General features: G+C 38.2%; 3 protein-coding genes across 6 annotated transcripts in view; 2 read left to right on the top strand and 1 right to left on the bottom strand.

The window, feature by feature from the left end:
* Positions 1 to 12632, bottom strand: part of taok2b (TAO kinase 2b) — a 28724-nt gene extending 16092 nt beyond the window's left edge. For all 4 annotated transcript variants that reach the window (XM_084135981.1, XM_084135982.1, XM_084135979.1 and 1 more), the window contains exons 1-11: positions 12178 to 12632; positions 9491 to 9631; positions 9311 to 9382; positions 7705 to 7806; positions 7447 to 7492; positions 7220 to 7316; positions 5358 to 5471; positions 5086 to 5177; positions 3094 to 3187; positions 1005 to 1086; positions 729 to 896 (exon numbers count right to left, since the gene is read on the bottom strand). In XM_084135981.1, the coding sequence (XP_083992107.1) occupies positions 729 to 896; positions 1005 to 1086; positions 3094 to 3187; positions 5086 to 5177; positions 5358 to 5471; positions 7220 to 7316; positions 7447 to 7492; positions 7705 to 7806; positions 9311 to 9382; positions 9491 to 9622 (999 nt within the window). In that variant the 5' untranslated portion in view covers positions 9623 to 9631; positions 12178 to 12632. The remainder of the gene's footprint in view (positions 1 to 728; positions 897 to 1004; positions 1087 to 3093; positions 3188 to 5085; positions 5178 to 5357; positions 5472 to 7219; positions 7317 to 7446; positions 7493 to 7704; positions 7807 to 9310; positions 9383 to 9490; positions 9632 to 12177) is intronic.
* LOC311096687 (integrin alpha-X-like) overlaps positions 1 to 25113 on the top strand; it is a 569425-nt gene that overhangs the window by 318362 nt on the left and 225950 nt on the right. The window lies entirely within an intron of this gene.
* On the top strand, positions 16570 to 21757 carry cabp5a (calcium binding protein 5a). The gene is made up of 7 exons (XM_084136049.1): positions 16570 to 16747; positions 16892 to 16956; positions 18498 to 18528; positions 20273 to 20416; positions 20687 to 20796; positions 21175 to 21322; positions 21438 to 21757. The coding sequence occupies exons 2-7, from the start codon at positions 16921 to 16923 to the stop codon at positions 21464 to 21466; spliced, it is 498 nt and encodes a 165-aa protein (XP_083992175.1). The 5' UTR covers positions 16570 to 16747; positions 16892 to 16920; the 3' UTR covers positions 21467 to 21757.

The raw sequence follows: 25113 nt of genomic DNA, 5'->3' as shown, positions 1-25113 counted from the left end.
GGATAAGATGCAATGTGATGTTTCTATTCGTTACCCCCTGAATCGCATTCAAATCATGAGGAAAGTTAAGATTCACACCTATAGTGTGTTCATAACCCATTTTACATCCATAATGTGATGGATTACGGACAAAGAAGATGTCCACTGATTGATTAGATTGTGAAAAGTCTCTATAACAAAGGTTTGAAAAATACAAAAAGAAAAGCCATTTCAGAGGCAAAGCAAGTTATTACATTTGAAGAAACACTACAAAGAAAAAACTCTTTACAATAGCGGGCTCTGAAAGCAAATAAGATCATTCTCGAGTTCATATTGACTTTAAGGCTAGCTAAATCAAAGAGACAATTTGCCATTGTGTCACAAACAAGCGCACCCAAGGTCCGAACGGTGCAAAGGAACAAAAGACTCCAAACATTTGAAACATGAGCTGAAAAACGTCTGAAACGCAAGTGAATAGACAAAACAATTTAACAAACCCTAAATTGTTTATGTCTATTGTTAAAATTCTTCTCTGGTTCCATGATCTAACAATTGGACGAGAGGACGGCACCCAGGCAGACATATTTATTGTACCGACCACATTTGATGTTTCCAAATATAGCTCTTCTACTGCAGTGTAAACAGACCAACTGATAGTGCACGACTCTTTCAAACGCGAGGGATTCTGAAAATCAAAGTTCCTTTAATTTATTTATTAGACAACCAGACAAGTTGAAAGGTTCCCCCACCTCTTCCTCCTCCGTCCCCTCGATAGCAGGCCCATTATGTGTCTCATGGAAGAGGATCTTCTTCATCTTTCGGTATTGCAGGTTATCTAACTCCCTCACGGCGTCTTTAGTGCGTGCTATCAGATCCATCACCGCTGTCACTGGACGCTCACGGCACAGGAAGTGATGCTGGAGAAACAAAGCAGAGAGGTTTATTTCCAAACAGCAATCACTGGAATGCATCGTGTTCAGAAAGTGTAACATTAACAGTCTTAAAACTCCTCAAAAGACTCTTACTTTAAGCAGCACATCAGAGGTAGGTCTGTCCTGGGCAATCTTCTGCAGACACGAGTCTACGAAGTTACGGAAATAATCCGACCTGAGAGGTTGGGAAACAAAATATGCAAATTAGTTAGTTGAATGTAGTGCAATTCAAAAGGCACATCCTGTTAGAGCTACTTGGTACATAGTGAATAGTGTTAACGCTTTAGGCACCAAGTTGATACTAAATTGGGTATGATTCAGTTCGGTACTTGCGGTATCTGACTGACAGGTGACTGCGATCTCAGAGTCATAAACATATTTACGTGCTTTGCACATCACAGGGATACAGCTACACATGTGAATGATCAAATGCACTTCTATGTCAAAATGGCCAAATATTTATATAATAAGACACTTTAGATTAGGGTCCAATTCTCACTATTAAAGGCAGGGTAGGCAGGTTTTTTCTAAAAAAGACAGTTTACACTGTCTTTATATACCATTACATAATTAAAATGTAAGTACTCTGAAAAGGAGAGTATAAAAATCGAGTATCTCTAGTCCTCTCAGGGCTGCAATAAACACAGCTACTTATTTCCATTCGGAACGAATGAAATGATTGGCTGGGCGGCTGTCACTCTCCCTCGCTACCATGGCTACCACCCCTGCTGCTACAGGAGCTGCCCACATGCGCGCACCCGTTTGACTCGAGGAGGGGAAGAGGCACGGAAGCTAGGAAGAAAGAGGAAGAAGCTCTTACATGCAAAACACCGTATATGTTATGAATCTTACATGAAATTCACCTTCATCACAGTGTAACTGATGGTAATGGGAAAACGTGCATCAATGCAACCTGTTTTTAGCTTTGCCTTATGTTACTAGCTTGTTACCGAATCAAACTCAATATATTTTAAACTTTACCAGTATCGATATGCTAGCTTGATAGTGAGTACTAACAGCCATGTTAGTTGTTTATATTCATAATGATAAAGTTAGGTATTTTATTACATGTGATTCTGACATGATGTCACTACATGCACTGCGCTCCTCTCCGCTCGGCGCTGGCAAACGCATCCTCCTCCAGCTGAGCGGTCGGCATCGCGCGTTCATGTGTTTTGGGGGCGTGGCTTTGGAAGGAGCCCATAAGGGAGCGGGTGGAGTGAACGGAATAAGTAGCTGTGTTTATTGCAGTCCTGAGAGGACTAGAGACACTCGATTTTTATACTATCTTTTTCAGAGTACTTACATCTTAATTATGTATTGGTATATAAAGACAGTTTAAACAAATTTGGGAAAAAGTGTTTTAGAAAAAACCTGCCTACCCTGCCTTTAACTACAACTTTTACCTCAAACTCCTAATTACTACTTATTAATAGTTTGTACGGTAGTTGTTAAAGCTGCAGTAATTTATAGTAAACACTGTTGATATTTAGCCTGGAAATCCAGAGCCAAATCTGAAAGATTAAGGGTCTGGCATCGAGTAATGAAAATCGCCCAACTCGAGGGGCGGCACCAAGCATGCATTTGAAAATCTCACTGCACGCAATTGGATAACACTACGACCAATCACTGTCGTGACTGCGCTGTCACTAGCGCTGTCGTCATCAGTTTAGCTCGCCTCTGGCCCGCCTATATCAGATACACCGATGTGATTGGTGCAGTCATTACTCAATGCCAGAGTAACTCGCTGAGCAAATTCAAATTGTGCCCTCGCAAGAACTCTGGATTTCCAGGGTAGTTGATATTTGAAATCACCAAAGCAAACACGCCCCTACCCAAAAGGATCACACACCCCTATCATGATGCCTTCGCCCCTTGATACCTTTACTTAATTATTTTATTTGAAGGCTCCACATCACTATATTATTGTATATATATTATATACACGATAATATATTGCATATAAATTACACTATTTTACATATAAATAATATTATCTAGCATTTTAAATAAGAGTATTTTCAACAGCATATTTATGGCAAATGGTTTTAAGCTTTGTAGTTTAATTTCCTGCAATCCCTGATCAGAATGTTTGAGGTATATCAATACAGCGCTGCTTTGGAAACACATAAAAAGCAAGAAGATCTTTGACAGTGTGGATGAAGCATTTCTGGTTCCCTACCAGTGATTGGACTGCAGGACTGGGCTCTCGTTCTGGGCGATGTGGTATAAGGCACTCATAGCATTCATGTTAAACAAGGGAGGCTTTCTCTCTGCTACAATAGAGAAAAAAAGAAACAAGCAAGCAGTTAGTAAGGCATATATTATACGTATATTACTGTAAATATTCACCTTATTATGCTTTTTTACTGTACATGTTCATCTTTCTTTAGTGTGTAATGTTGCTGTTTGAGCATGATAACGGTCTGCAAAGTTTCAAAGTCCCTCCAGCGGGAGTTATTCAGATTTTATTTCACTGGGGCTTTACACATCCTGTGGCCAAGATTAGAAATTTGGTCTTCTGGCTCTATATCATCTCACCCTGATAATATTGGCACATGATTTGTCAATTTCCATACGTCATGTTAATCGCAACTCTGTTCTTTTTCCATGAGCTGCAACATAGGTTTAAATTTAGTGAAGGCAAGCTCTTCTTTGGCGATGGTGTATGCAGTGTTATATTTGACGTATAATCAGCTCTGCCAATAGAGCGGAACGACCAGCAGCATCCTGCCGATTAAAAGCCTTAATAATCGAACCTGATTTGTTTGCCACACACCTGTCCCTGCATTTTTTGCTTAGCACTTGGCACTCTATTGCTATTAATATGCTGTATTAATCTTTGTTAATCTTAGTTAATAAAAATACAGCTGTTCATTGTTTGTTCATGTTACTTCACAGTGCATTAACTATGTTGACAAATAAAAAAAATTATTTCAATAATGTAGGCTATTAGTAGCCTAAATGTTGAAATTAACATTAACAATGGTTAACAAATTAATAAAGTGCAGTTTATTAATAGTACATGTTAACTAATGTAGTTAACTAGAATTTAATAAATGGAACATTATTGTAAAGTGTTACCGATTTGTTATACACCGATTCAGACGTCTCGTAAGTTGAGTATTGGACAGATCAGTTGTTTTAACCATTCATTAAATTGAATCGGTTCAAAGGAGTCATTAGTTCGCGAATCGGACGTGTCATTACAGTGGACGTGTAGCCTAGCCTACGGCACACGTTGTGTGATTATCCCAGCAGTTTATTTTTTAGCACAATTCACACTCCGCGGTAATTCAGGAGAAAAAAAATCTCCGAATGCTCCACGTGAAACTTCGGTCTTCCGCCCTTTTTCTATCGTGTCAAATGATATTGATTAATATGCGCGAGGGAGAGAGAGCAAGACAGCGCTTGTGTTGTCTGAAGACGTGAGTGTGTGCGCGCGCACGGCCGGGGCTCTCTCTCGTACTTATGCGCCCTGTCAAGCGCAGCAGTCATTCTATTCTACTGGATTGGTTATATAACGTTGGATAGAATGATGGTCCAGCCATCGCGTATCAGCGCACATAAGTGTGCAGTAATTTGCAAACGTTTTTTAGAGAAATGAAAACGGGTCGCACCACAACCATTATTTGCACTCGCACAAATGCTCCCAAATATATTTTTAGGTCGCACAGATTAAATTTCAGGAGCATATGCGACCAAAATGGTCGCAATTTCGAGCCTTGAACGGACCAATCACAACACACGGAGCACATTGTGCTTTTTGGAAGGAGGGGCTTCATAGAGTCAGGCCTGTGTTTTCTCAAAAGACCATTGGTGGCAATGGTTCTGCAATCTACGTACTTAGGCTTACGATGCTTTTGAAACGCAGCCCAGAGCGTTACTGACGTACTGGGAAGAGAAATTCTGCCAAAATGTCGAATATGTGAAAAATAATGTTGTTGTTTTTTTGCATTCAAGCATGAAAACATGTTATAGCAGACCCTAAAGACTTTGTAAAACGACGTAATAGGGCCTCTTTAATATTTTGTCTGTGGTAAGCAACAGTAAAACACAAATGTGAAATATGTCGAACATAGAAATGGTACATTTTCACGCCAGAAATGTACTGACGTGTTCTCTTTCAACATACAACACATGGGTGTTCTCTTGCACATCACGCATGACTTACCAAGCTCTATGCAGGTAATGCCGAGTGACCACACGTCAACCTTGCCATCATATTGCCCTTCATCCATAGCGAGGATTACCTCTGGAGCCATCCTGCAAACAGAGTACAACTTCTGTCATAACTCTCCTAACAGTATTTGACCAGATGATCTCACTATTTGCAACAATCTAATGTGCAACTATTTAAAATGACCTTTAACTCATGCGTAAGGGTATATTTCTGCCTAATATGTTGATAAAAGGCGTTGTAATTAATGGGAAGTGTTTTTGTACCAGTAAGGTGTGCCCACAAAGGAGTTGGCAGGAGCAACAATGGAGGCAGAGCCAAAGTCTCCCAGTTTGACTTGGCCAGGCTCAGTCAGTAAGATGTTACCTGCTTTCACATCCCTATAAAAGGAAGAAACATTAAAGATTCAAAGAAGATATGTTGTAACTGAAGGCGACAGCCAAAATAATTTGCAGAGTTGACAAAACTGGATCATAAAGGCAATATATCAGAATGCGTATGCATTAGGGGTGTGCGATATTGACAAATTATATCAAGATATTCCAATACCCTTAAATAGCGCATTATTTGATAGTACAGTCATTTGTAGGAGTGTACCATAGTTGGACTTAATCGAGGAAATGAAATCACATGATGCACCGCAATAACAAGAGTACAACCGACAACGTCTAGAGAATACCCATAATACACTGTGACGATCGCGCCAGATGAATTCCCATGCCAGAAGATAGCGCCCACATCTGAATCATCCATCCAATGTGGTCCAATGTGGCTACAGCGTAATATCATACAGGTATAAATTCCTTTTGAATTCATTATTAAATTGTTTAATTGAGGTTTATACATAGTTTCCATGACAGAGCTCAAGATAAATCTTTTCATTACTACTGGAGCTGCCAGTTTGCTATGTTTCAAATGATTATTAAACAACAAACACAAACTATGCAAAAGCGGCCGAACACAGCTCCAGTCTTTATGAATGGATCAAAGAATCATTGATTGATTTGTGCAAAAACTCTGATTTAGATAGTAACGAGAAGCCACTGTGTGTTGCTCGAAGACTGCACAACGGTTCTGTTTAGGATTTGTTTGGAACTATTTTCATTGGTAAAGAAGCAAAAACAGACAATATTAACAATATTATGTCTGAAATGTAACTTCTTGTTTACTGAACTGTTGTATGAAATCAAATCACGTTTCCAATCGTGCTAATATTTGGGATAAACTGCATGGCTTGCTTTTGTAATACTGCTCAACTATATCATATAGAAATATAAGAAAAACTATTTTTAGTCCCCTATATCTTGAATTTTGGAGTCAATCTACTAGGCTACATCACACAGTGAAAGTGCGCACTCGAGGTGTGTGTGTTTGTTTTTTGTAAAGTGAGTGGCATGCTAGATAATGACAGCTTCCACATCCTTAAAACAACATTTATATCGTATACCAGGGGAGTCCAAACTCGGCCGTGGAAGGCCTGTGCCCAGTAAGAACTTGATTAACTGGTTCAGGTGTGTTTAGTTGGGGTAGGAGCTAAACACTGCAGGACAGTGGCCCTCCAGGAGAAGTACTGGACACGCCTGTTGTAGACTAGCCTAGAAATCTAGACGCAGCCAGTGTCATCTAGCAACTCTCCGTTGGCTTGCGAGTTGAAAAACCAAACTCTAGTCAGGCCAATCAGATCGTGTATAGAGTCGGTGAACACAAAGAAGAGCTGCTGCTGCTGGCGAACAGCGGTCTTTCGAATTGGCTTTGGCCGCGACTCTGGAAGACTTGGAGTTAAGCTTTTCTTTGCGAAAAGAACAAAGAAAGGCACTGAAGTCATTCTTAAAAAAGGAAGATGTGTTCGGAGTTTTGCCGACCGGATACGGCAAAAGTTTAATCTCTCAACTAGCTTCGCTGGTGGGAAAACGCTCTGGTTGGTTGTAGCGCTATCCTATTGCGTGCAGAGGGAATTTGAAAGACAACCGTTTATCCCGCCCCTCGGATTGAGCCGTGTCTATGGTGTGCTCCCAGACCCAACATCTTGATGTGGGTCTGGCTTGTCAGGCTAGTTGTAGACAATACAGATCACACACCCCTGATTTGCGTGATGCGCTTGAAAATCAAGACTCAAGCTGCTCTTTACCTGTGAATCATGTTGTGCGAGTGGAGGTATACCAAGCCCTGCAATGCACCGTGAGTAATTGCTGCTATCTCCACTTCCTGTAGTGGTTTCTTGTGCACTGGGAAAGGGGAAGAAAAAAAGTGGGATCCTGTTTTTTGTTTCTGCAAACTTCTTGACCAGTGACGTTTTACACTTCCGCATCTGACCGAACAGCTGTAAACATCCACATGCTCCCTGAATTCACTCACCTTCGAGCAGATCCGAGGCAGAGCCCAAACAGTATTCCATCACCAGCTGCAAGAAAAGTAGGAAAGGAAGATCAATGAGAGGTAGACACAGAAAAGAGGAGTTAAAGAAAAGGCATAATTGCTGTTAGCATGGACAAGTGGTGCATGTAGGGCTGCTATTGTAGTAAATGGAAACTGTTAGCGGGTCAGTACATTCTCTTCCCTGAACGAGGCTTTTGAAAAGCGTTCAGCCTCCCTCCCACACACAGAAACACTCACCCATGCTGTGTGTTCGCGCAGGTAGCAGCCTCTATACTCCACCGTGTTGGGGTGCCGCAGCTTTTGAAGGAACTTCACCTCTTTGACGATATCCTGCCATTTCTACAGCAGGAACGAGAGAACAATGAAACAATCAAGGGACTATTCAGCGTCGGCTTCTGCTCCCCTTCATTTCAAATGTCTGATCTATGTGATTGTGTGAAACAGCCGAAAATGTGAGACTGCAAATGAGGCGTAGCGTGGCACTTGGCGTTTGAGTGTTCTGCGGCACAGTGAAGGGAGTAGTTTCCGCTGTTTAAATGGCACAACGGTCTATTTCGGCCAGAGAGATGCTGTCTGATTTGCATAATTTGAATGCAATGCTGGGGCTTGCAAAGAACAGAACTTGGTAACATGCCAGTCAATACAAAAAAACACTATGAACTGCCTTCCTGTCTAGTGCCTACAAAGGCAGCACCCTAACTGTAACCTCATAAGAGAGCGATTTAAAAATGCCCAATATATAGGGATCAACTTGAGGAGACTCAACTCAGAGTTCAAAGGTGGCCACCCACTTTTTAGTGGCCTTGTTTCTCTGGTCTTCGTTTAATAGTTATAAGCCATGACCCAAACCAACCAGCTACGAGGAGGATCACAACAACATTACAAACTTAACAAAAAAAAGTATAAAGAGTACAAGGAAAGAAACACAATCCCATGAAGCATTGAAAATGACAATCAAATTGAAAACGTAGGAGATATATAAAAAGAGTTGGTAACACTTAAGTTTAGGGTACAATTCTCACTATTAACTAGTTGCTTATTAGAATGCATATTACTAGGATATTGGCTGTTTATTAGTACTTATAAAGCACATATTAATGCCTTATTCTGCATGATCATATTCTACATCCATTAATCACCCAATAACTAAACTTAACTACCTTACTAACTATTAATAAGCAGCAATTGGGAGTTTATTGAAGCAATAGTCTTCCGGAACAGACTGTTGAACTCTATTGACTTCAATGGAGTTTGCTGTTAGAAAGTAGCTAAGCTAACAACCAAACCCTCTAATAAGCATTGAAAAGGCATGTTTATTAGCAACTACGTTGCTGACATTTCTCAGTTATAACTGAATTTTTCTCGTTTGTCAACCATCTTTAGCAGATTTTTCCACCGCATAAGTGCGTATGCTGCAGTGCATTATGGGACTGGCGTATTTGTTTTATGTGTACACTTGAGTAAGCATACAGTGGTGTAAATTCTCGTTATCAGCATGACTTTTATTTTTGGCACAATGTGGAAACACTGCCTCAACCCATTGTTTCATACTCAAATAAGTTTGCGTGTATTGTTTATGAAATACACGCAACTCTAGTTTAAACAAGAGTTGATTCTGCTAGCATTTTAAAACATCCTTTGTGTGAGAAGTCTGCCTATGATGCCTAAAAATGCTTCCCAGAGAGGCAGCTCAATAGGTTTTGGAACAGAGCCATCATCTTGCTCTTACATAAAGCCACCTGCATGATGCTCGAGATTTCTTGCAGACTGATTCTAGCCAAGTCGCACTGCTTTGCACAACCAAAAATACAGGAACGCTGCGTGTTGGTGTGTTTGTGTTCACCTCATTAGATTGCTTGCCACTGTAGGACATCTTCTTGATGGCCACCACCTCATTGGTGCGGATGTCATGGGCCTATAGGAAGTGGACAAATAAAAGCAGAAACGCATGAGGCACAGATAGTCACTTCATCTCTGTTCACTGAACTGTGCTACAGCTCTGAATGTCCTAATGGCCACTTACAAAGTAGACGGCTCCAAAGCTGCCATGGCCGATCTCACGCAGGTCTGTGAAGAGTTTCTCAGGATCCTCCTTGTAAAAGAGTTCCGCCACCTCCGGGTCCTTGAGACTCCCAGCCCGCACACTCGACGGCATGGCCAGCGCCTTCACACACACACACAAACAAAAGGAAGTTTGCACATTAACATCAGCATAGGATTGACTGGAAAAAACCTAAAATACAACCATTAGGAGAAACTAAACAGGACAAATCAGCTTTAAAGCATCTACCCTACATACAGCAAAACAACTCAAGAATCTAGGATACAGCTCAGGGTTAACGCTGATAAAAAGGGGCCAGGCCTATATTTCTACAACAAATTATGAATAATTCATTCCAACAACCAATAATAGAAACATTCAACATATCAAACGTGCCATTTCCAAACATGGACCAGAACGGGCATCTGATCAAAATTAAACAAAGCTAGAAAAACCCTTAAGAATGTTCTTCTTTTTTTAATACATCATTATCTTTATCCAGGTCCTATAACAGCTATAACGGCAGGGTTGACGGTATTGAATCGATCTTCATTCTGATGAACATATCTATTTTGTATTTAGATGTATCTGCCAATATATCGGTTATCGGCTTTCAAAATAAAAAATTATCGTATCGGGCAAAATGTTCATATTGGTGCATCACTGGTATAAAGTATGTGGATCATTAGTTCAGTTCAATTTTACTTAAAGGACATAAACCCAGATCTTCTCTATCTAGTCTGATCCTGAAGTTTGTAGATCTCTGAAAGTTTCTGGAAACATTTTCAAAAATCCATTATATGAAAGAATTTTGTGTCCGATCTAAGGAGTGTACAAATGATTCAAGTAAGTCCAGGGGCAAATTAATATTCCAGGAGGTCACAAAAAAGCATCACGGGTGTGCATTGCAGGATAGAAAGAACCAAAGGCACAGCGCTCCAAGATTAACATTGTTGCCAGTCTAAAGTTGGCTGTAAACCACATATATGTCCAGCCAGAAGACTATTGAAAGAATGGTTTGTGGACAGAGGAGTCCAAAATAGAGCTTTTTGTTTTATATGTAAAACCAGGACGGATTTGGCAGGTCTTCGCAGGAAAATGTCAAGGTGTCGGTCTAAGAACTGAAGTCCTGCGAGACAACGCAGAAGAAATATAACGTTTTGGAATGGACAAGGCCAAGTTTTGATCTTCACCCAATGGAAATGTTGAAATCAGTTCTTGCATGTAAACCCATCAAATTCAGAGTTGAAACCAAAATTCCTCCAAGCTAATGTGCAGGACTGGGTTCACACCAAAGGCACTTCTCCCAGTTTAAGTGAAAATATAGTGTTTTTTGTGCTATTTATTGAATTGGACTTTATGTATCTAGTTATACGGCTTAGATGATCTTGTCTCAATTCGGGTCAGATTTATGCAGAAAACTCTTAAGGGTTCACCAACAGTCAAGCGCCACTATATAATGAGATGCAACAGAGTGCATTATATAAGAACAACTAAAATAGGGCGATGATCTGAACCATCCACAATTGAAATGATTGTATGAGAATAATTGTGCTTGATTATGCATCACATAAGAGCATTCAAAAGGAGGATGCTGGACCAGACACCTGACTCACACAATTCAGATTCACACCTCTCCATGACGCTCTGAGTCATGTTCATGTTAAGATTAAACACACATGCAAAAAAGAAAAGAGAAATAGCAGATGAAATATGAGAATATACAACGTGTGAGCAGAAGGAACTCTCACATAAATAACAGGATTCTTTGTAAAACTTGTGTGACTTTAATGTTAACACTTTAATGCATACTAGCATATTTCATAAATTAATTTCCAAGGCCTCTAAATTATCAACAAGATCAAAACATTGCTGAAAAATAGTTTGATCTACTACATGTCATCTGATTGTAAAAATGTCCACCTTCAGGATGTGATTGCTGTGAAATCTTTAATGATTTTTCAAGTAAACGTAAGATTAATTTTTAAATTGTTAAAGATGTTTATCTCTCAATCATCATTGTATTGCAGTGTAATGATATGAAATAATATCTCAATAAGACTTATCATTGGGAGATAGAGTGATAACTGATACTTATATGGATTTTATGTAAGTAATGTGTTTACTGTATACAGACCTCATTGATTTGCATCACAAGCCATCAGAATTTCAAGCTATCAGAATATAAATAACATATGCACTAAATTACATATTTTTGCTCAATTTGAGCCTCTGAATAACTTTGGTGTTGCTTTCTCCCCGAGTATGAGCTCCATATTTCCCTATAATGTGTCATAAAAGCCTCATGTATCAAATATGACTAAACATGCACACCCTTTTTTTTTTTTTAGATTTTCTTTTATATTTTGTTTAAAGGTTCAATAAACTCTTCCATTTTAAAATGATTTGTAACTTGTATGTCAGGCTTTACCAGGTTAAATAGATTATGTTGCACAATCAGTTGATGAAGCACAAGGAAAATGAAACGATGCGAATGTACGTTATGTACATTGTGCAAGCCTATGAATGCAATTACCCAACACGCATCAAATGCACTGCAAAAACAGCTGCAGATAACGTATAGACAACAAAAATCACAGTTTAGCGATATTCCACGCCATGCATGTCATCCAGCCCTGCATTAAATGATTTACACGAGCCTGTCCTACCGTGGTTTATGGGATCCACTGTAGCTAGCTAGAGTCAGCTAGCTCCCGGCCTGCTGGGGAAAATCTGGCCTCTTCTTCTCCTTTCTCACTTCACAAAAAGCGATCGATTTGAATAGCGATCCATCTACTTCTAACGTAACGATCGCGATCAGCGGCCGGTAATCAGTCCGATCATAATATAATTGAATGGATAATACTGTGGTTAACCGTTAACGGACTCGATCAGCTGATTGTCAAACACAACGAATGAGCACTTTAAACTACAGTCCGATATTCCGCCTCTGCCGCGCGTATTTTTATCATTTTTTGTCATGCCGTCGGCGTCATGCATTTAATTCGCCTATTTCTGTCATCGACAGGTCCGTCCCTGTTTTTCTTTTCCTGCCTCATTCGCTTTTTGTTCAGGACTTCATGATGGCGGAGCGGGGCGGGAGCCGACCGGAAACCGGAAGTGCGGGTGAAGTCAAATTAAGGGTTTCTAATGTTTTCTAAATACGCATTTCATTACTATACAGAATCCACGCACACACACACTCACAGTCTTAATTTTTAGTGGCGTGTTGAAGAGTGAAATGAGAAGGCAAAGTCGCTCTACAGGTTTGAGTCTATTAGTCAGCGTAAAACAACATAAATTCATAGATGAAATGCATATAGAACAGCATTTGTCTTACAACAGGAAAATAACACTATAATATTTTGTAGACTAGACAAAGGGGAACTGGAGCGCTGCTGGTATCCCTTGTATCCTCTGGTGCTCATGGAAGGGTTAAATGTTCATAAAAAAGAATTGGAAAAAAATCCAGGACCAGGCACTCAGTAGGATGCAAAAGTTAAAAAGCCTTTATTATTTTAAAGGGCTAAAGCATTAACCAACACCCTGATGAAGGCCAGTGGGCCGATACGCGTTGGTGTTTTAATGCTTCAGCCCTTTAAAATAATAAAGGCTACTTAACTTTTGCATCCTACTGAGTGCCTGGACCTGGATTTTTTTCCAATTCTTTTTTATGAACTATAATATTTTGTGTTTATATTAGGCAAGCTATTTTAAACCCATGTCACATCAAAGTATTGCTTCAAAATAATTAATAGTACAGTACAATAGGTTTCACATCATTACATATTTGTTACTACTTGGCTGTTATAATTATCATTGCCAGCTTTTGTACCATTATTTCTGAGAGTGAATAAACAAAATGAGTAATTTTGTGAGAATTATACAGTAGCCTACACCCATCGTAAAATGCATGTCCATCCAGGCTTTAACTGGTCATAAAAGGTATCTCTGTACCAAAAATATACCACTTTAAATTAACTATGGTTTTATTATAGTAAAAGTGGTTTTTCTGTGGATTGATTACCATTTGTATAACCACAGTTTTACTAAAAATACCATGGTTTCACTACACTTCCCAGCCAAAAACAAGTCACCGTTACTTTGGAATTAAATGGGCAAATACTTAAGATGACTGGATCATTATTGCTGTGATTATTATGTTTCTAGCATGTTATGTTTGGCAACAGTTCTTTGATATGAAATATGAAAACATCATGACAGAAAAGATTACAAGTATATTTTATTATATTTATTATACACTATATTCTAGCTATAACTAATAAAATGACTTCTAAAAAAAAAGAAATAAAGTGCTTTTGGAAGCCATTAAAGCGGGACCTTAACATGAATCTGCCCATCTGCCTCTGATCTGTTTATCCGTTTATGAAATGTGATGCCTTTTGTCCTTCTTATCCTCGCTTTTATATTCTCATCTCCTCAGCTTCTCTTTGAACTTCATCCTGGGTCACCATTACACCTAAATATAAGCCTCTCGCTCCTCAGTTTCTCCTTGATGCTGTCCGTTACATAACCTTTTCTGACATCACTCCCCTCCTCGGAAAAAAATAAAATAAATAATAATCAAATCTGTATTAAGTTGACCAAGGCCGAAGCTTTGGAACCTTATGCAACAGATTTGTGGAATTTGGGTACGATTTGGATGAAACCATACATTTATGTAACAGCAACGCGGTAAAGAGTTTACATTTGTGGAATAACAATGACGGTCGTGACAAATGAGTACAATAAAGACGGCTAATGACAATTCTGTAAGCCTTCTGACATGCACATGCACTAGCGTCTTTAGTCTTGTTTTTATATGATTTATATTAGCACATCATCACATTGTGTATTCATTATTCTGATGACTGTAATGTTACTGCAGTATGTAGACAATAGCTGTAGGACGGTTCTGAAAAGGGACATTTTCTGAGAAATCTCTGTGAACAGTTCATGGAAAGGATTTATCATATCATGATGACATGAATTAACGCCCTTGTAGAAACAGCAGGGGTGTTTCATTTAATCCCTATTTGTCTATTGGCAGCCAGTGGAAATAATATGAATGTGCAATCAGAAGAGGATCTCTTCAGATTAATCTGTCAGATCTTATTATAATGCTTGTAATGTTAATGTGGAAGATGCAAATAAAATATATACCACCAAACACATATATGTGTCAAGATTTTCATAAAAGTATTGCTATTGTTGAATACTACATATTTGCCATTACCTTATTTCTGTGTGGTGCTTGAAAAAAGCACAGATTATGCTAAAATATTTAACTACAAAAAAGTAAATAAATAAATAAATAATAATAATACATGTTTATTTAGGATTAGGATTATGTAAAATGTATAATGTGCATAAAATCTAAACAACCTGTTCATTGGTTACCATACACAGTGAAAGATTGTTAAATTTAATGAGACGTAATTTTAATATAAAATATTGTAAAAAGTGTTTTATTAGCCCTACATTTTTTATCTTATAATAATTTAAGGTGAAAAACTGTAAAAGGACTAGATGTCTGAGTGTGATACATTATATTTAATTCTATTTTATTTAAATAGTTATGTTTCTTATTAATATTTTTATTTTGTGTAGTAAATGTTTGCTTCATTATTTTAGTGTCATGTGCACGTATTACCTGATGGTGATATGTATTTATTTTTTGTTTTCTTCTTTTTCTACATCACATCTTCAATGCTGCAAAAACCAGGCCCTAACCTTTGAAAAAACCTTATACGCATGATCCTGTCCTGGTGTCATGATCATGTCTCGTTTAGTTTAGTTTAGTTTAGTTTAGTTTAGGGTACGTTTACACGACAACGATGTACTACAACAGAAAATGTTTTTAGCTTAAAGACGACAACGTTGTCAAAATGATCCCTGTTCACACGGATCCGCGAAAATGACTAATATAAAAACGCTGTATTCTGCTGCCAGGCCGGTAGATGGCGATGTCACTTTATAAAGAAACACTGCGCGCCTTTATGAACTGAACACGCGCATGCACATGATTTTCACAAAACTTACACTTTGAAACCTGTTTGTATCTGCATTGGATGGATTTTTCAATCCCGCTCCCGCAAGATTATATCTACTGCTTCCACCAAAAATATGTTAGATGCAAAATGCCACTCCATAATGCCTGCAACATTTTTATTTATTTTTTTACTGTGAATTTCTGGCAAATCCCAGCTGCTAGCTTGTTTTGTCCTCTGTAAAAAAAATAAAAAAAAATAAAAAATATATATATATATATATATATATATATATATATATTGCAATTTTCAAGACTGTAAAAACCTGTTAATTAATTAATAGCCTAGTAAATCTTGTAATAAACGGAGAAAAGCTATAGTGAAATAGATCTAACCTTACATTTCGTATAATTTCACTCTAAAATACTGTTAAATGTAAAAAAAAAAAAAAAAAGTAAACAAATATCTTACAATTTACTGTGAAAAGCCGTAAATTGACATTCCCAGAGTTCCCTGTGTGACACATTTGATGGTTTTTCATTTTATTTACTGATTCTTCCTAGTTTTCTGATATCAGTTGTGTACATAAGGGTTTTATGTCACATATGATGTTGTTAAAGGAATGTTTATTGCATTATTTTAGTGTCACATGTGTTACCATGATGGTGTTTTGCATCTGTGTGCATGTCACTGTGCACCTTATATTATTATTTACCTCAGTTTGTGAAACTTTGATTCATCATGTTCCTTGCTCTTTACCTCCAGTGTTATTATGGTGGATGTCAGTATATGTAAAAAGTACAAATCTGATTTTTGTAGCGATATGGCCTTTGCAAGTTCATCAGAAAAGGGCTGTTTAATTTACCAATTTTTTTTCCAGTTTTAACCTGTAAAATGTACATATTTACATATTTTTACAAGTTTACATATTCATTTTACTGAGCTATTCTGGCAATCATTCTCTCTGTAAAAACGACAGATTTTTTTACAGTACCTTATTTATTTAATTGAACAGGATTTTTATTTTTTCAGAAATATCAAGGTAAGTAGAACAGTTCGTTCACTTTATTTGGTGTCTGAGTGTGATTGTTGAGTGTGTGAGGATGACCCCTCCCCCGGTCACTTTCTGACACCATACAAAAGCCCTCATGAGCCGAGCCAGTCAATCAGAGGGAGGAAGATCAACTCACCAGAGTCAGCTAACACACACACAGACAAGAATCTCACTCCAGACTGACTGCAGTACAGGGTAAGCATATTCATATTCATATTGTCATTCACTGTTCAAAACAGTGTTTACTTTAACTTTAATGCATTTAATGTATAATGACCTTATGAATAAGCTGATATCCATGGTATACTGTATGTACTTATGCCTTGGTTGCATCCGCAGTTTTGGACACACACCGATCACAGACAGTTATGACTGCATGCATCTTCTTACGGGGAGCCAAAATTGTAAGTATGCTGAATATTTACAGTTACAGTCATTAGAAGATGTCAGATTTGTTTTCTTATATTTATTATTTCATCATCATCCCATCTTATGGAACACAGTCCAGACTAATTGTGTTTATAGAAAATTATTTTTGTGTTACACTGTACACTTAAGTACAGTTGCTGCCTTAAATTTTGAAGTACTTGGTTGTACAACTTGAATTATATTAAACTGACTTAAAAGTCGAATTGAATCTCACATCTAACTTAAAGATTATATCATTTTTATGATGTTTTATTATTATGTTAAAAAAAAAAAAAAGTATTTCTATTAATTTTATGGCTAACACTTTATAATAAAGTTTCATTTGTCAACCAACTACATACATTTGGTTACATGTAGAACAATGAAAACTACTTCCTAGGCATTTATTAATCTTAATTAATGTTAATTTTAGCATGTATTTATGTAATTAAAATCAAAATTTGTATCTGTTAATATTATTTAACATACCTGTCACCTGACCTAACATGAACTATTTTTATTAACTATCATTAACAAAGATTAATAAATCATGTAACAGATGTATTGTATTGTTAGTTAATGCATAAACTAACTTTACTAATTGAACCTAATTGTAAAGTGTTACCTTTTTTACTATGAAACAAAAGTCTAAAATATGAGGGGAAAAAACATAACTGCTAGAAAATTGTTATTAAAAATTTGTGTTGAATTACTTTATCCTATTTTATTATGTTTAGTATATATATATTTAAAATTACTTTTATTTAATTTGGTAACACTTTACAATAAAGTCCCATTAGTTAACTTAAGTTAATTCATCAACTTACAATGAGCTACAGTATATATTTGTAACAGTATTTATTTATCTTTGTTAACGTCCGTTAATTCAAATGTAACTGTTCTTTGTTAGTTCAGGTTCACTCAGGTCCAATAAATAATATTAATAGATACAACTTTTGATTTTAATAATGTATTGGGAAAGATTAATAGATGCTTTAGAATTTTAGTTCATGTAAACTAATGTTGTTACAAATGGAACCTTATTGTTAAGTGTTATCTTTAAAAATAAAAAAAGTTTTTATTATGTTTCTTAGTTTTTTATAATAGTTTTAGTATGAAACAAATCTCCAAATATGAGAAAAACAGAAATGCTGTGCAATCAGAAAATTTTCATTAATGGATTTGTGTTGTATTAAATTATTGTCTGTGTTTGGCCTGATTCAGCAGACACATAATCATATTCAGCCCCACTAAATCAGCTGGGGTATTAATCTGTCATCACACTAAACCCTTAGTCACATTCAGCCGATAAACCCTCGAATTCATATTAAATGGGAAGAACGTGCCATTGAGTGTATCTTCTTAATGAGATATATTACAATGTTCTGTGACTACTTTAAAAAGCACTTTTATCATTATCAAACTGGGGTTTAAAATAAGCCTTTTAGATTAATCTGGGGAAAAAAAATCTAAATAGAGACCAGGACGTCCAGACGACGTTTGAGAGGATTAACTACCTGTCATTTTGGTTTTGCAGGACAGAGAATTGGCAGATGATGAAATTGAAGGTAAACACACCTGTCAGTTGTGATATGTGGATATTCTACTGTCAAAGCTTAAACTGAAGTATGCAAACAAATTATAGATATTACAAATTATTATATAATATGTCATTTTATTAAGACAGACACATTTTTGGGACTATTTCAATGAGAACAAATATTTAGAAACATTGCAGATTTTTTATTATTTACTTATTTATTCATTCTAATTAATAGCTTTTATTACTGGAATATGAAATGTGCTGTTTATACACTGATAAGGTTTCAAAAGGAGGATCTTGCAGTGATGCCATGTAACATTTTTGGCTCCCTAAAGAACCTTAAATTGGACAGTTCTGAAAAGGACCATGTCTTCCTTATGCTGCGGTCACACTAGACTTTGAGCACACGAAATTTCCACATCAGAGTTTACCGAGCCGAGTCCTGCACATAACATGCGGACATGAAATAATCGTGACCATGCACATCGTAATAATTCATTCTCATGACTTAACTAATTCCCTCATTTTACTAAATCATGGCAACATTCTGATGATTTGTTCCCTTGATTTAGTTAAATCAAAACGAGGGATCGAATTAGTTCAACATGGCTAAGATTTACTAAAACAAGAGAACGATTTAAAGGCAGGGTATAGGCGATTTTTTTCCAGAAACATTTTTTGTTATGCTTGTTGAAAGCACATGGCAATCATTAAGTAAAGTGGTCTAAAGCTATTTATATTAATCATATATCTTCTATGAAAGTCTCAGGACCAAAAAATGTTCGTCCAATCACTGCATTTGGTTCATACGATGTCATACCTGCCTGTCAACGTATATTTATTTCCATACCTCGGCGCACCTGCTCGTGCAGACATCACACGTCATCAGCGGGTTTCATGCTATGCAGAGTTCGACAGACGTCAGTCACCGAGCGCCGCAAACGAAACAACAGCCGCCTTTTACAGTTCCTCCTGTTCCAAAACAACAAGCTTCCCCAACAACACACAACCCGTGATGTTATACTCGGAGCGGTTCATGTCCTCAGACTCGGATTTATGCGTTTCTATGTCAACACTATCAATCCCGAAATTAATCTGCAGCAGTCGGGTGGTACAAGTCAGGGCTCTTTAAATAGTTTACAGTCATTATTATTGTAATGTTATGTGCTTTGAGACATTTAACGCTGTACTAATTAATACAATTAATATTAATACTAATTAATATTAATACTGTACGTGTGTTTAGAGGAGGCATGGCTTTGGAGACGCTCTGAAGGGAGGGTGAGATCTTATGCTTTCAAAGCTAGCTCGCTATTGCTAGCCTGTCCAAAATTACTTACCTAATTACCTACCCTGGGAACGAATTCTTAAATCGTGGCCACAATTTACTAAAACAGAGAACGAATTCTTAATACGTGAAAGGAACAAATTCTTAATTTGTGGCCGCAATATATATATTTTTGTCCGCATGTCATGTGCAGGGCTCTGTATTAACGTACCGAAATGTGAAACTTCTTCACACAAGCTTGCGTTTCCAGTATTCAGCATTCATATGCGCATGAATGGAAGTCAAGGGAATGAAGTGTTGTGTGACGCCACATAGTGAGAAGAACATTTTAGTAATCTAAAGAACCTTTTTCCACTATAAAGAACCTTTTGTGGAATGGAAAGTTTCCATGGATTTCAAAGGTTCTTTATGGAACCATCAATGTCAATTAAAGGACCTTTATTTTTAAGAGTGAACTTGATGACTCTTTCTTTGTTCTCAGAGCTGAGAGAGGCATTCAATGAATTTGATAAAGATAAAGATGGTCTTATTAGCTGTAAGGACCTGGGAAACCTGATGAGGACGATGGGTTACATGCCAACCGAGATGGAGCTGATCGAGTTGGGCCAGAACATCAACATGAATTGTAAGTAGCATAAAGAGTGTCTTTCTCTATCAGGCATCCCAGACAGCAGTATAGTGTCGGCCCAGGTCCGGGCCACATCTGGTCCATGTGGATTTCACGCGTAACAGATCTGGGACGACACTATGTTGCTGTCTGGCTTAAATTCAAAGTACTGGCATGATGGTTTTGCATACGATATTAGCAAAACATTAATACACCTGCAAAAAAAGTAAAGTAAAGGGAAACATGTTTATCTATTTGTAATCTGTTTTCACTTTCTTTTTGTCTCAGTGGGAGGGAGGGTAGACTTTGAAGACTTTGTGGAGTTAATGACCCCAAAGCTTTTGGCAGAAACAGCAGGCATGATTGGTGTGAAGGAACTGCGAGATGCTTTCAAAGAGGTGAGAAGACAAACTAAAGAGAAACATGTGTCTGTTGATGCACAATGACGAGCAATTAAGGTATTTTGTGGATTCAACCAAACAGAAGGCGTTGAAACTCTCACCTGGCTTCAGCAAACTCCATTTGACCTGTTAATATTATGTTATCTCTCATCTTAGCGGGTGGGAGGAGGATGAAGTCCTTAGTTAATGAACTAAATTTGCTCTGGATGGAAAGCAGATCAGTGGTTCTCAGTTGGTGGGTTGTGACCCAAGTATAGAGTACATGTGTGTTCTTCAGAGGTCACGGCCAGCGTAAATGCAAATATCATTGAGAACCACTGTGCTAAACAACATCTGTATTTCCACATAAATTCTGTTCCTTTTTCCCATCTACAGTTTGACATGGATGGCGATGGCTCGATCACTACTGAGGAACTGAGAAGTGCTATGAGTAAATTACTGGGAGAACACATGAACCACAGAGAGATTGACGCTGTCGTCCGAGAGGCCGACAATAATGGCGACGGTACAGTAGATTTTGAAGGTGAGAAATGACACACATTTTCATTGCACGACATGCTAGACAAATCAAGCCTTTATAGACTCCTCACACTTCCTACACATTTACGTGTGAAATGCTTTTCTGCTTGTTTTTGCAGAATTTGTGAAGATGTTGTCAAGCTGCTGAGAAAATCATCTTCTTCTGGATGCTGCAGATACATAAAACATACATAAAGCAAAATGATTGCACACAAGACAGCATATGCATGGACGTAGTAAATATACCAGAAATGTACAGAAAGATCCCCCCCCCCCTCCCACAAACTATGCAAAAATCTCAAGCTTTCAATGCAATACTAAGTTATTGATCTTAGAACTATATTCACAATATTTATCTGAAATTATATATACAATAATATCATCTTTACATTATTTTTAAATGATATTTCCTCAATAAAATACAAAATGAAGAAATAAATGACGTGGAGTGATGTTTCCTTTTTTGTGTATGTCAATGTGAGCTTTCTCGAGCACTCAAAAATCCAAAAAGAAGAAAGAAATCGCATGCTTCCCACTAATAGGTGAAAAACAAGAGTAGTAAGTCTGAATCCACAGTCCTCATAAAAGGGTATCCGGAGAACCTACTTCTGGCATGATTCTGAAGTGTGCATACGATGGACACTTAACTTAACCATGGGAGAGGATCTATGAATGGCTGTGAAGTGACGCAAATGACTACAACATGGCGAATGTAGTACGTCCATTACATTCATTCTACACACAATCATACTATATAAAACATACTTTTTTTAGCAGTCGCAAAGTAATTAGTTATTCAAAATAAGAACCTTTTTAAGAGAGCATGCGCCTCTGTCTAAATGCATCACAGCATGAGTTCTGTCTCCTAATCTTTATGCCTGAGACCTTCAGATTAAGTGACTCTCAACTGGACTTCAGCACGGTCCGCTGTCGTTGACGACATCATTTTTATGAATGATGCAAGATCCTGTAGGCTTCCTGTTGCCAGATATCTCCATTAATCTGTCATTTCTCAGAAAAAAGAAAAACAAGCCATGTAATCTATGCACTGGGCTGCTGCCGAGAGCAGATGGTGAAGATTAGAAATCACTTTTAAGAGAAACTTTCTTTGGAAGATTAGAGGGGATAATGGAAGGATGATGTGATGTGAGGAGCTGAAAGATTTTGGACTGTTTATTAGCGATAACCCCCCTTAGGGTTACAGAACAGAACCAACATGAATGTATTGCAGATTTCATTAATGTCAATATTTTAATGTACAACATAATTTGGGAATTTAGTCTGATTCAAAGGGGAATCAAATTGCCAAATCCTGACTGACGAGAGGAGGAGCTGGGGAGGGAGGAGGGTCATTTGCTCCCGAGAACGTGATAGCTGTTGATAATACTGAAGGAGCTTATATGTGAATGCTGTGATACGCGTCGTATTCCTATAGGCAGACGTGGATCAGCTGAGTAGCCTAGCTGTATCATTTCTCCCGATACTGCCCTCTGTAACCGGTAGGCGTGGCTTGGGAGTGTCCTCGTAGGGCAGCGAAGCAAGTGCATTCTGGGAGTTGTTGTCTTTCATCCACATGAGCCAAAAATACATTTTCTGGCTTTTCTCAGTCTAGAAGGCACCAACTTCTAAAATAATTTCACATTTCTACTATATAAATGACCCAATTTCTTTCCAGTGGTGAAATATCCCTTTAAGCAAGAATTAGACGTTAGTTCAATTAGGGTATAGCTTTTATAAATGTTGCTTGGAAAAAAAACATTACTTGCATCTTGAGACAAAACAATGGCACTGACATATTTTAAGATTTGTCAGTGCAAGTCACTTTCAGTTAAAACAGCTCGAACATGCATTTTAGTCTGGGGCTAGACTTAAGTCTTGTCTGTGAAACCGGGGAAACACAAACCAACACATTCTCCCCTGCATGTGAAAGGTTATCACATTTCTTCAGGAATTTAAATATTGGTGGTTTCACAACCAGAAGCTGTGCAATGTTGTGGCATCATTGATTCTTACTGTGAGTGATGACAAGGCTGCATTTATTTGATGAAAAATACAGTAAAACAATAATATTGTGAATATTTCAAATTTAAAATAGCTGTTTTTGTTTTAATACATTTTAGAATGTAATATGTTCCTGTGATACAAAGCTGCAATTTCAGCAGCCATTATTATGACTGCCGCTAGCGTAGCTAGCGAAAGCGGTCATATAGGGATTGTCAAAGTTTTTTTTTTTTTTTTTTTTCGTCACCTTACTGAATTTTTCGTCAACGATACCAGGGACACCGAAGCACCGGGGAACATGAAATTTGGTGGGCATGTAGCCCCACTAGACTTCTAAGGAAAAATTTCGTTTGGTCCCCGGGGGCCACTCCCCCCCCGCGCTGGGCCCCCCCAAACCCCCAAAAATGCAGTTTTTCCTAAATAACTACCTGAACCGTGGCACCGAGGATGAAGAAATTTTTATGGTATGTTGGTCTACTAGACTTTTACGGAAAAATTTCGTTTGGTCTCCGGGGGCCACTTCCCCCCCCGCGCTGGGGCCCCTGTAAATTTTTCGTCAACGATACCAGGGACACCGAAGCACCGGGGAACATGAAATTTGGTGGGCATGTAGCCCCACTAGACTTCTGAGGAAAAATTTCGTTTGGTCCCCGGGGGGCACTCCCCCCCCGCGCTGGGCCCCCCCAAACCCAAAAAAATGCAGTTTTTCCTAAATAACTACCTGAACCGTGACACCGAGGATGAAGAAATTTTTATGGTATGTTGGTCTACTAGACTTTTACGGAAAAATTTCGTTTGGTCCCCGGGGGCCACTTCCCCCCCCGCGCTGGGGCCCCCGTAAATTTTTCGTCAACGATACCAGGGACACCGAAGCACCGGGGAACATGAAATTTGGTGGGCATGTAGCCCCACTAGACTTCTGAGGAAAAATTTCGTTTGGTCCCCGGGGGCCACTCCCCCCCCGCGCTGGGCCCCCCCAAACCCCAAAAAATGCAGTTTTTCCTAAATAACTACCTGAACCGTGGCACCGAGGATGAAGAAATTTTTATGGTATGTAGGGCCCACTCTTAAGGGCCCACATCAACCTAGCCCATAATCACTCATTTGTGATTTGCGCCCCTCCCATAAAAAATGAAAATGCAATATTATTCTGCTTTAATCGCCCCTATCTTCAGTGGAGATGTTCAGAACTGCACCATATTTCATGTGTATGATTAACTTGACATCCTCTGGGGGTATCCTCTGCTAAGTTTTGTAGAATTTCATCCATGGGGGGGGTATAAAATCAATTCATTTATGTGCACATTTTGTGACTGTACACTCATCGGCCTGTAGATGGTGCTGTTGAGCGAAGGGTTGCTGGTTTAGGATGATACTGTCACACACACACATGCAGGAATACAAACAAATGCAAGCATGCACACACACTGACATCCACACGCACAGACACACACCCATACACACACTTACAAATCCACATGCACAGACACACAAACACACACGCGCACACATACATACACGCACAGACACACACACACACACACACACACACACACACACACACACACACAGACAGACATGCACATACTATTACTTTTTTTAGGTATATACATAAACACGCAATACAGCCAAATTACTCCACGTCATTTATTTTTGTGGAAAGCCAGTGCAGGCCTGAGCGGCGGTCATATTTTGTACCGCGATGCGGTACATCTAGTTTCATTTAGATTTTGTGCTGCATTTTCAGTTGTGCTGCGTAATATTTTTGTGGAAACTGTGATAAAAAAATAAAAT

The sequence above is a fragment of the Abramis brama genome (genome assembly GCF_963993115.1).
Source record: "Abramis brama genome assembly, chromosome: 14".
NCBI lineage: Eukaryota > Metazoa > Chordata > Actinopteri > Cypriniformes > Leuciscidae > Abramis > Abramis brama.
Note: the sequence above shows the minus strand (reverse complement) of the source record. Positions and strands in the feature narration are given on the sequence as shown.